At 42.8% G+C, this 12,080-nt stretch overlaps 1 protein-coding gene across 33 annotated transcripts in view; it reads left to right on the top strand.

Moving 5' to 3' along the window:
• The window catches only part of MYH10 (myosin heavy chain 10), a 153,136-nt gene that overhangs the window by 104,024 nt on the left and 37,032 nt on the right, over nucleotides 1–12,080 (top strand). For all 33 annotated transcript variants that reach the window (XM_035300005.3, XM_035300001.3, XM_078372999.1 and 30 more), the window contains 4 exons: nucleotides 6,532–6,725; nucleotides 6,818–6,939; nucleotides 8,723–8,792; nucleotides 8,885–9,045. In XM_035300005.3, the coding sequence (XP_035155896.1) occupies nucleotides 6,532–6,725; nucleotides 6,818–6,939; nucleotides 8,723–8,792; nucleotides 8,885–9,045 (547 nt within the window). The remainder of the gene's footprint in view (nucleotides 1–6,531; nucleotides 6,726–6,817; nucleotides 6,940–8,722; nucleotides 8,793–8,884; nucleotides 9,046–12,080) is intronic.

Raw genomic sequence — 12,080 nt, 5'->3', positions numbered from 1 at the left:
GATTAGTTCTAGCAACTAGTTATGTAACCACTGTAAACTGGTTATTATAGTACCATGTAACAGGGATATAATGGAAATAGACTGATGTTAAGATTGTTTCTGTGAATTCATAATAGTTAAATATTTTGTTTCCAGTTGTTTTTGACAGTGACATTTTCATCTGTACAAGAATTGTCTTACCATATTGAAATGAGTATTGAGAACCTATTCCATGCCTCACATGGTGCTGGGCAGTAGAGACCTTTCATAAGAAGTGTGTGATGCCCCTCTTAGTCATCAGCATCTGGCTGTTGAAATTAACATTAAATAGGTTTCTTCCCCCTTTTTTGGTTTCTAGCTATATTAACTAGAATGAATATCTGAAGATCTAGCTTAAATACTTGAAATTAAATTTAGTAACACTAGTATTTTGGCCCATGCACAGATTTGAAAAACATAAAAATCTATGGACCCGTCTCCTAGATTATCCCCTAGAAGAAGGGCCAGTTAAGGATTCTGGCACCAGCCGATGCCATTCCTTCTATGAAATTGTTATTGGCAGTTTTGTGATGAGATAGATGACACATTGCATTTTTTCTCTTAAACTGTGAATATTTCCTCACAGATTTTAGCCTGGAACTCATCTAATTTCTGACTGTTTAAACAAATTGTTATAGATTAGTAAATTAGATGTTAGTGTAAAATACTTTTCAGGCTTCTAGAACCAAGTAATGAATTTAAATGCCCACCAATAATCCTAATCAGACTCTCCTGGCATCTCAGATTGAAGAATTTGTAGTACAACAATAAACAAAGCCAGTCTTTACCCTGAAACTGTGGCTGGAGGAAAGTCACTTTGAGATTGAAAAGCAACATTAGGTTTTCTAAGGAGGCGCGCTGCTCATTTCAAGGAGCTGCTGGAATCTTGTCTTCACATTTTCTGCTTTTCTCTACTTTCTGCTTTGATCAACAAGAAAATACTCTTAAAATAGAGGTTTCTCTGGTCTTGATTTTTGAACAAAATCATACATTATTAGCATGGCCCAAATCATTTAATGAATTTCCCCAAGTGTTTCTCTTTTACCCACAAGATAATTGTGTTGGTGGAATCTAACCCTGAGTTTAAAATGTTGAATTAAAGCCGGGTATGGTGGCTCACACCTATAATCCCAGCATTTGGGAGGCCGAGGTGGGAGGATTAAATCCTAAGGTAAAAGAGACCAGCCTGACCAACATGGAGAAACTCTGTCTCTACTAAAAACACAAAATTAGCCAGGCATGGTGGCACATGCCTGTAATCCCAGCTACTTGGGAGGCTGAGGCAGGAGAATCGCTTGAATCCAGGAGGTACAGGTTGCAGTGAGCCGAGATCATGCTATTGCGCTCCAACCTGGGCAATAAGAACGAAACTCCATCTCAAAACAAAATTATTGAATTAGAAACAAGAATTGAACATCTAAAGCATTACTTTTTTTAATCTGAATATTTAGCTTCTGATTATACTTATTAAAATTAAATTTGAAAGTCAGGATTATTACGACTATATTTATTGCTTACTATATTTTTTTTAAAACCACACACACAACACTGACAGAGATTGTGTTTAAGAACTGCTCGTGTAGGCTAAAGTACTGCACAACCAATGTAATTGAATCCTTGCAGAGTAGCATAGTGCTCTTCCTCTTTTGTTGTGGTGAAGATTTGTTCTTCTGGTAAACTTCATGCAAGTTCATTTAGCAGATACTTATTAAATAGCTACTGCGTGCCCAGCACCAGACACTGGCCAACATTTGGGAGTGGGAGATTGTCTCCACTGATGGTTGGGGGCCCAGAGACAACATGGGCACAGCTTTTGGGGCCCTGAGTGTGTGAGATGCTGGAAAAATGTTCCCTGGGAAGCTCAGTCCAGTGAGAAGATGCACAGAACAGCATGGAAGTTCTGTCCCACGGATTCAAAGCCTAGAGGAGGGAGTGGCCTATTTAGCTTTGGAGGCAGGGTGAAAACTGAGCCTAAGAAGAGTTCCCTGAGATAGCTGGTAAAGGAATGGAGATTTAAAAGTATTTAAGAGTTTGCCAAGATGAATGGAGCAGGCTGGGCGTTCCAGGCAGAGAGAAAAGGATGAAATGTGAAGTCTTTGTGTCTTTGAGAAAACGCAACTAGTTTTGTACAGTTGGCCTTCGGGCATGTGTGAAAAGGACAAGAGAGGTGCCTTCATTGAGCACTTGAATGTCTTTCAGGCTCACAACTCTGAAGTGTGATCTCCTTAGCTCCATTTCAAGAGGAGGAAATTGAACCTTGGAGAGGTTGGGTCACTTGCCCCAAAATCACCCAGCTCATGAGTGTGGTGTGTCTGACTCTAAGTGGAGGCCACTGCTGTGCTCTACTACTGAGCTAAGTTATTTGGACAATATCCGACAGGCTGTGGGAGAAATTCAAGAATGTGAATGCTTAGTTTTGTCTTTTAGAAATGGCTGCTAATCATTGCACTGGGACCAAAGGTATAAATGGAAGGAACCGTGTGGCAGTGGGAGCAGAGGATGGAATAGGGGACAAGTGCAGGATCTAGGGCAGAAGCAGGAGCCCAGCAATGGCAGGGAGAGGGGGGTGGATAGATGACATCTTAACCTTTGGCTTGACCAGTTTTGGTCAGTGGTTCCATTTGGATAGGAAACCCAGGAGGAAGAACAGGACAGAGGGTGGGTCCATGCTTGGGTTTAAGACATGGACCTTTGTCCCCTCCGCATATCCTTTTTTTTTTTTGAGATGGAGTCTCGCTCTGTTGCCCAGGCTAGAGTGCAGTGATGTGATCTCAGCTCACTGCAACCTCCATCTCCCAGGTTCAGGCGATTCTTCTGCCTCAGCCCCCCAACTATCTGGGATTACAGGTGTCCGCCACCACGCCCAGCTAATTTTGTATTTTTGGCAGAGATGGGATTTCACCATCTTGGCCAGGCTGGTCTTGAACTCTTGATCTGGTAATCCAACCACCTCAGCCTCCCAAAGTGCTGGGATTATAGGCGTGAGCCACCACACCTGGCCACTTTTTTTTTTTTTTTTTTAAGACCAATCTCACTCTGTTGCCCAGGCTGGAGTGCAGTGGCACGATCTCGGCTCACTGCAACCTCCATTTCCTGGGTTCAAGCAATTCTTCTGCCTCAGCCTCCTGAGTAGCTGGGACTACAGGTGTGTACCACCATACCCAGCTAATTTTTGTATTTGTTGTACTTTTAGTAGAGACGCAGTTTTACCATGTTGGCCAGGCTGGTCTCAAACTCCTAACCTCAGGTGATGGCTCCTCCCACCTCAGCCTCCCAAAATGCTAGTATTACAGACATAAGCCACCACACCCAGCCCCCATATCATTGTTAGCTTCTCCTCCTCTGCCGAGCTCCTTGGGGATGGTCCTAGGCCCTCTCTCTTTCTGGTCTCCCCTAGGTAGAAGTTGACAACTCCCAAATTTACCTTTCTAGGTCAGACCTCTCTTCCTAGCGGCAGAGTGGAATATTCCTCTTGTCATTTGACATCTCTCTTCCACTTCAAAGGCCCTCAGGCATCCCAGACTTACTTAGAGTTTGGGTCTTGTCTTCCCATCCACAAAAACCACTTCCCTCCTTGTCTTCCCCACCAGCCACTCAATTGCTGAAGCCAGAATCCGAGCAGTTGTTCTTGAAATGCCTCTCTTCCTCACTTTCCATATCGAGTTCATCGTAAGAGCAAGTCAATTCTATCACTAAAAATATCTTGAATCTTCCTTCTCCATCCATCTTCGTAATCTCACTAGTTCAGGCTGCCCTCATCTCCTAGACTGTGGACTCCTGGAAGGGTCACCTGTCTGGTCTCCCCACTTCCACCTCTCCCCTCCCACTTCCCTAGGCCGTTCTGCAGGCAGCAGCTGGTATGAGTGTCATAAGCTCCTCCTTATACTGGTGCCTCCTCCTTGGTGCTGGCCTTACTTCACTTCTTCCTGCCCCCGGCCTTCCACATATCTGTTTGTACTGACTGGAGTTGGTATCTTGCCACAGGCCCATTCTTAATCTTTGAGTGTTAAATGACATTTCCCCGGAGAGATCTCTAACCATTCATTTATCCTATAGTATCCTGTTATTTTCTTTGAATGCATTTCTCACCCTTTATAATTATAAACATAGTTAGTGTTTACATTATTTATCCACTGACATATATATATCAAGCATGTTAGTGCCAGACATCATGCTGGGAGCAGGATGCAAAATTGAGTCAAAGCAGACATGCTAGGATTAAACTAGCATTTGTAGAAGGCAGAGGCACCTTTGTAACATCTGGGTAGAGAGTAGAATTCAGGTGTTTGGCAGCTGGCTCTGGGTAGTCAGGTATATCTAGTTAGAGTCCATAGCTGAGATCAGCCAGGTTGGGAATATGGCTTGAGGAAAGCAGAGGGCCAGTGTCAGCACCTGTATTGGTGCCTTATTCTAGAAGGGTTGCAGATGAATTGATTTGGGGGTCCCAGGTGAGTGCCATGAGTTACAGGAAAAGCCAAAGAGAAATCATCAAGTAACATGGGACTGAAGTAGCTAGAGGTAAGTGGGGTACAGGAAAAGGTGGGGCTCCTAAAAAAGCTAAGAGTGGGGAGTTTTTAGAATGCTGCTGTGACATCACCAGGTAAACGTACCACGGTCAGGAAAAACAAGCACTGGGTGGTATCTGTCTGTTTAGCAATTGACCAGTCATTGTCTGAGTAGTGTTGGGCAGGAGAGGAAGAGAATGGTCCATAAGCCAGTTGTCTACACACTGGGAAGTTAGTGGCAGAGGATATGGTGTAGCAAGTGTGTGAACTTCTCAAGAAAGAAGCTTGGCTCTAAGAAGATAAGAGAAGTAGACAGATACAGGGTCAAGGGAAGATTAGTATTTTATGGGGCATCCAGAAGTGGATTTGGTGCTGCTTTTTGCTGGGGCAAGTGAAGAGGGAGAGGTTGAAGGCACAGGAAAGAATGTGGTCTTTGAGGTAGGCAGTCTTCAGTGCACAAGCAAAAGAGGTAGCTCAGACCTACAGCCTTGAATCTGGTAGCTTTGCTTGGAAGCAGTTGTGGTATAGTGTGCATGCACAGGCCTGGAAATTAAACAGCTTTTACCCACCCTTCTCCCAGCTTCCATTGAAGACCTGCAAAACCTGAGCAGTTAACTTTTACTTCCTGGGGTCATGGTTCTCCTCTGTTTAAAACCTCATTGGAGGCCGGGCGTGGTGGCTCACACCTGTAATCCCAGCACTTTGGGAGGCCAAGGCGGATGGATCACGAGGTCAGGAGTTCAAGACCAGCCTGACCAATATGGTGAAACCCCGTCTCTAATAAGAATACAAAAAAATTAGCTAGGCGTGGTGGCACATGCCTGTAATCCCAGCTATTCAGGAGGCTGAAGCAGGGGAATCACTTGAACCGAGAGGCAGAGGTTGCAGTGAGCCAAGATTGCGCCACTACACTCCAGCCTGGGTGACAAAGCAAGACTCAGTCTCAAAAAAAAACCTCATCAGAAACTGATAATCGAATGAGATCTTGCACATAAAGCTCTTTACACAGTGTCAGGTCCCCATGTGCTTCTGTCACAGGAAACAGGACCCATAGCAGTTCCTGACACACTGAAATGGGGTGTCCGGTAGGATCGAGGAGGGCATTAAAAAGGGCAGTTCAATTGATAATTCTGATTGATTTTAAAGTAGTTCAGTAATATGTTTCATTCCTTTAACTTTTTCTCAGTAAGAGGATATGTACATTATGCACCAAATGTTTTGCTTGTGGCTGCTGCACGGTTTATGATCTCATCATTAGAAGTATTAGGTCTTTGTGGATAATGTAAAAATATCAGTTGCTCTAACAGGGGAATGTCTGACAAGTTTAGCCATCGAACACCCAGGAAGCTTAGGCATTTATTCATTGCAGAAGAGTCATTCCTATTTTGTGTTCTAGCCCTTTAATAAGTGTCATTCATGTTTTGAGAAGGGAGCTGAAGCTGACACATTGCTAATAATCTGAACCCCTGTAGTCTAATCTTCCTGCATTCATTCCTAAAACTTGAATGACTTTTCTTACTGCAAATCTAATGACTAATAAGAAAGAATTCTGGTCCCTAGTCCCTGAGCTTCCTTGTTAAGTGGATTTGTACAATCAGATATTCTTATATATTTTTATAAGCAATTTCCTATTTGGAGGCCTTTCACAGTATCAGTTTGTATGTATCAATCATGCCAGCCAATGAACTTTCATTTACCAAGTAATTGTCAATGTAACAGGCAGAATGTTATCCAAGACAGTGAATTCCTGAAACTAGCTGCAGCGGAAGGCATCTGCTGGTGTGTGTTAGTTTGGAGCTGTCAAAGCACTACAGTATCCTGCCATATAAGTGTGTGGCTGTGAGCTCCCGGCTTGTGCAGTGTGAAATATGCTGACTGCCTTACCTATATGGCATCTCCTGTCATTTGTTCCACAAAGCTTGTGCTGCTGCACTCTCACTGTGTCTTCTCTTTCCCTGCTCACGAGTGACGTTTGGCTTATATTTGTTTTCTCCTTTCTTTTCACCAGTGGACCGTATTGTGGGTCTGGATCAAGTCACTGGTATGACTGAGACAGCTTTTGGCTCTGCATATAAAACCAAGAAGGGCATGTTTCGTACTGTCGGGCAACTCTACAAAGAATCTCTCACCAAGCTGATGGCAACTCTCCGAAACACCAACCCTAACTTTGTTCGCTGCATCATTCCAAATCACGAGAAGAGGGTATGTGTTGAGCAAAACATATGCAACTATTTATAATCGATCTAGGTCCAGTGCCAAAGATTAAACTGTGAAACTATTGTTTGCTTGATTAGGCTGGAAAACTAGATCCACACCTAGTGCTGGATCAGCTTCGCTGTAATGGTGTCCTGGAAGGGATCAGAATCTGTCGCCAGGGGTTCCCCAACCGAATAGTTTTCCAGGAATTCAGACAGAGGTATTGCTAACTTTTCCTTCTTTTGCATATGTATCAAAGCTTAATATGAATTAAAACAATGATATAATAAAGAAATCTTTTTCCTTGTTCCCTACATAGTTTGTTTTTTTGCATAGCAAACATATAGTGAGGCACTGGGAAAGGGACAACCCTTGTTACCTTGAATATTGGTAGAAAAATTGAGTGCTTACTTTATAAAAAGGCAGTGTTAGGAACTGCTAATGGGTGCTGCAAAGAAACATGCCATGTTTTCAGGGCCCTGAAGTTAGCTTTGAGATCAACATAGAAAGCTGAAAGCTTGGCTGGGCACAGTGGCTCACACCTGTAATCCCAGCACTTTGGGAGGCCAAGGAAGGCAGATCGTAAGGTCCGGAGTTCAAGACCAGTCTAGCCAATATGGTAAAACCTAGTTTCTACTAAAAATACAAAAACATTAGCTGGGTGTGGTGGTGCACACCTGTAATCCCAGCTACTCGGGAGGCTCACTGCAACCTCTGCCTCCCAGATTCAAGCAATTCTCTTGCCTTAGCCTCCCAAGTAGCTGGGATTACAGGCTCCTGCCACTACGCCCAGCTAATTTTTTGTATTTTTAGTAGAGACAGGGTTTCACTATGTTGGTCAGACTGGTCTCGAACTCCTGACCTTGTGATCCACCCACCTTAGCCTCCCAAAGTGCTGGGATTACAGGCATGAGAGAACGAGTTATTTTTAACTTCTATTTGGTAATTTTCTTGAATAGTTATGTTAGTTTGCTTTTTTTCTTCTTTTTTCTGGAAATCAGATTTCAAAGTATGACACCATTTGTTGTTCTAAATGGTGCTGCCAGGTCAAAGAATGGTCCTTGTGCCCTTTCTTGCACTGTTTTAGATAGAATCACCTTCAGAAGCTCTTCCAGTCCTTGTGTGTTTTCAGGAAAGCCATCATTCTGATCGCATTGTATAATAAAGTCTGGCAGAGTTTCATTTTTTGTTGTTAGGAGAAAAAGGGAGTATAGTTGGCATCCAAGATACAAAGTTGATTGATGTAGCCAGGATTCATCCTTTAATATAGCCAGTATCTTTTGTTTTTCTAACTGAGATATAGCTCGTATACAGTGAGGTACACAGATTTTAAATGTGCAGCTCATGTCCCGGCGCTGTGGCTCACGCTTCTAATCCCAACTCTTAGGGAGGCAGAGGCAGGAGAATAGCTTGAGCCCAGGAGATCGAGACCTGTCTGGGCAATATAGTGAGACCCTGTTCTCCACAAAAAAGAAAAAGAAAAAGAAAAGCATAACTTAAATGTGCAGCTCGGTGAACATATGTACACATATATACCCAGACCAACATCATGTTAGATGTTACCCTGATATTTTCTGATGTTCTAAATAGAAGCCTACGAACACAGCTGTTACAGCCCTTTCTGTTATCTGATAAATGCTACAAATTGACAGTGACTTCAAGTACAGAAAGCCAGATTCTCTTTTGCATCTTGAGGATATGAACATTTTGTGGGAAATAAAGAAAAATGTAAGGTTTCTAAAATATCATGCTTTTGATTCTTCTCTGCCACAACCTCCTAAACCTACTTTTTGACCTGAAAGAACTAACCTCATTTTTTACTTATAAGAAAGAAATAGAAAATAGATCTACAGAAAACATCAGATTATCACTAGTTTATTTCTTTACTGTTAATTGTACATGTTACCCAAAATTTTATGGCCTCTTAGGGCAAAACTCACAGTTAGTAGATACACATTGTTCACAAATTTCTACAAATTACTTCTTGGAAATTTTTCTTACAGATATGAGATCCTGACTCCAAATGCTATTCCTAAAGGTTTTATGGATGGCAAACAGGCCTGTGAACGAATGGTAAGCTTTTCTTGATTTTTTTTTTTTTGCTTTGGAGACTTAATCTAATCTTTCTTACAGTTAGAAAAGTAAATAAACTCTTTCTCTCTTAGATCCGGGCTTTAGAATTGGACCCAAACTTGTATAGAATTGGACAGAGCAAGATATTTTTCAGAGCCGGAGTTCTGGCACACTTAGAGGAAGAAAGAGATTTAAAAATCACCGATATCATTATCTTCTTCCAAGCTGTTTGCAGAGGTTACCTTGCCAGAAAGTAAGTGGGTATTCACGAATTAATCATTGACTGAGGATGTGTTTGTGCTAAATAAGCATTGTGTTTTGGGCTAGGGATGCAAGAGTGTGTGAAACATCAAGTCTATCCTTATGGAAATTGCTTTATACTGGCAGAGATAGGTAAACACGTGAACATTCTAAGTTATGGGATGTGTTGCAGTAAGAAAACACACAAGGAGACTGGGGATGATGGCTCACACCTGCAATCCCAGCACTTTGGGAGGCCAAGGTGGGCAGATCACTTTGAGCTCAGGAGTTTGAGACCAGCCAGGGCAACATGGCGAAACTCCATCTCTACTAAAAACACAAAAATTAGCCAGGCATGGTAGCACACACCTATATTCCCAGCTACTTGCAGGGGCTGAGGCAGGAGGATCTCTTGAACCCGGGAGGTCAAGGCTGCAGTAAGCCAAGATGGCACCACTGCACCCCAGCCTGGTGACCCTGTCTCAAACATACACACACACACACACACACACACACACACACACACACACACACACACTGGGACAAGACCTAAAACAAAGGGGTTTGGGGTCCTGCTTTAGCTCAAGCCCTCAGAGAATGCTTCACTGAGGCTGAAACCTCAAGGGTAAGAAGACTGGCCCTGTGAAGGGAGGAGAGAGGAGCTTCTCAGTGAGGGAACTACAGCAGCATCCTGGCAAGAGACTGGCAGCATTTGAGAAGGTGACACAGTCCAGTGTGGCTGAAGCAGAATGAGTGAGAGCGAGCAAGTAAGAGAATCAGATGCTGGACAGGGTTTAGAAGTGCAGTGTGGGGGAATCTGTATAGTCAAGGCCGCATGGCTGAAGTGTGCAAAATCCATTGAAATGGGCCAAGAGTAGAACTGGGAAGGCCAGTTGGGAAGTTGTTTTAGTGATTCGGGTAGAAGATGATGGTGCCTGACCCAAGAAGGTGGTGTTGGAGGATGAGAGAAAAGTTGTTAAATTTGAGATCAAATTCAAAGGACTTAGAACTGATTTGAGGTTAGAAGGTAATACTAGTATTTACTTCTTTCTACTGAACACTTTGGGTTTGGGAGTGAGAGAAGTCGAGACAGGTTAAATACTTTGCCATCCAGACAGTTTTGAGCAAACAGAATCTGAACACCTGGACTGGAAGTTAGTTCTCTGTAATAATGTCCTCCACACATGGGTTGGAAAACAGCTCTGGTTCCTGGGCAATCTACTTGCCCAGACGATGGTCAAGAGGGCTTTAAACAGAAGAAGGTAAAGGCAATACTTGTGGTTTTTTGCCTATAAAATAGAATGCAGACTAAAAAGAGTAATGCAGAAAGTTGAAGACAAATAGCTGTTATCTTCTGATTGATACTAAGAAACATTTGGCAAGAAGGAGTGAAAGACAGGTTTTTATACACTAATGTTGAGATCCTATATAAGTGATTAAGTGAGCCTGTTGATAGCAAAGGCCCTCCTCACTGTATCACCTTTACTGCAGAATGCCTAACATCGCCTAAGGAGTGGGCACTGGCAGGGGCCAGGCTAACTTCATAGAGTTAGCAAGAAACTTGACACCTGTAATCCCAACACTTTGGGAGACCGAGGCAGGTGGATCATGAGGCCAGAAGTTCGAAATCAGCCTGACCAACATGGTGAAACCCCATCTCTCCCAAAAATACAAAAATTAGCCGGGAGTGATGGCGTACGCCTGTAATCCCAGCTACTTAGGAGGCTAAGGCAGGAGAATTGCTTGAACCCAGGAGGCAGAGGTTGCCATGAGCTGAGATTAGCCACTGCACTCCAGCCTGGGAATCAAAGCCAAACTCCACCAAAAAAAAAAAAAACTTATGCCAGAAACATGCTACAACTCTCAAAAGTGCAGGAAATGAAGTATATATACTTTGGTGCAGCTTTTTCATTGATCTAAACCTTACTTGCAAAGTTTTCAAGATAGAAAGTTAAAGATATTTCACTTGCATTATTTCATCTTGAGGACTTAAAACTAACAAATCCATGTAATCGTATATGTAAGCCAGCATACCTTTGTCTTTGCAGCCCCTACCCCTAAATATTTTAGTCACATTATATATGTAGTAGGCTGGGACTTAAAATTAGAATACATCAATAAAAGAAGATAACCTATTCAAAGGAACCAGATTGTACTGTGGAAAAAGGCAGAATAGTGCTTATAATAGTCAAAAGAAAAATAGGTATCTGTGCAGAAGTCTATGAACTTGAGGTCGAAGCACTCTGGAGGACATTGGGATAAGGATAAAAAGAGGGAAGGAGTTAAAGCAATTTTGAACACTTTCGAAGTCTGCTTTCCAAACACTCAGAGATAGGTTGATGTCACAGAGTTGCCTCATGAAAACCTGGAGGATAGTGCCTGACACGTAGGCTCAATAAAAATCAGACGGCCATTGTGGAGAAGGAAACTGGCTGCCTCATTCCACTAAACAAAGTGCCCAGCATGTTTTTGACTTATCATTTGACAGTTTTATCTCCCAGAGAGCCAAGGAGGCAACTAGGGCAGTAGTTTTTGCTAAGAAGATTGGGTGAAGTTTTACAGCTTTCCTGAAGGCAATTGCAAGAATTGGAAGGTGGATACTAATAGTTTTAAAAGTCGTTTTTGAAACTGTTGTTTTTGTAGTAGAAACTCTTGGAATTAAGACTTGGCCAATCCTGGCCAGGCACGGTGGCTCACCCCTGTAATTCCATCACTTGGTGAGGCCAAGGTGGGTGGATCACTTGAGGTCAGTTTGAGACCAGCCTGGCCAACATGGCAAAAATCTGTCTCTACTAAAAATACAAAAAAATTAGCAAGGCATGGTGGTGCATGCCTGTAGTCCCAGCTTCTCGGGAGGCTGAGGCACGAGAATTGCGTGAGCCCAAGAGGCGGAGGTTGCAGTGAGCCAAGATTGTACCTGCACTGCAGCCTGGGCAGCAGAGCGAGACTCTGTCTCAAAAAAAAGAAAAAAGAAAAGAAAAAAAAAGACTTGACCAATTATTTTTGGCTGGTAGGAATAAGTTAGAAGTCTTTGTAAGGAGCAAGAAT

Source organism: Callithrix jacchus, chromosome 5 (genome assembly GCF_049354715.1).
Source record: "Callithrix jacchus isolate 240 chromosome 5, calJac240_pri, whole genome shotgun sequence".
Taxonomy (NCBI): Eukaryota; Metazoa; Chordata; class Mammalia; order Primates; family Cebidae; genus Callithrix; species Callithrix jacchus.
The sequence above is the reverse complement of the archived record's forward strand: the minus strand, read 5'-3'. Positions and strand labels throughout refer to the sequence as shown.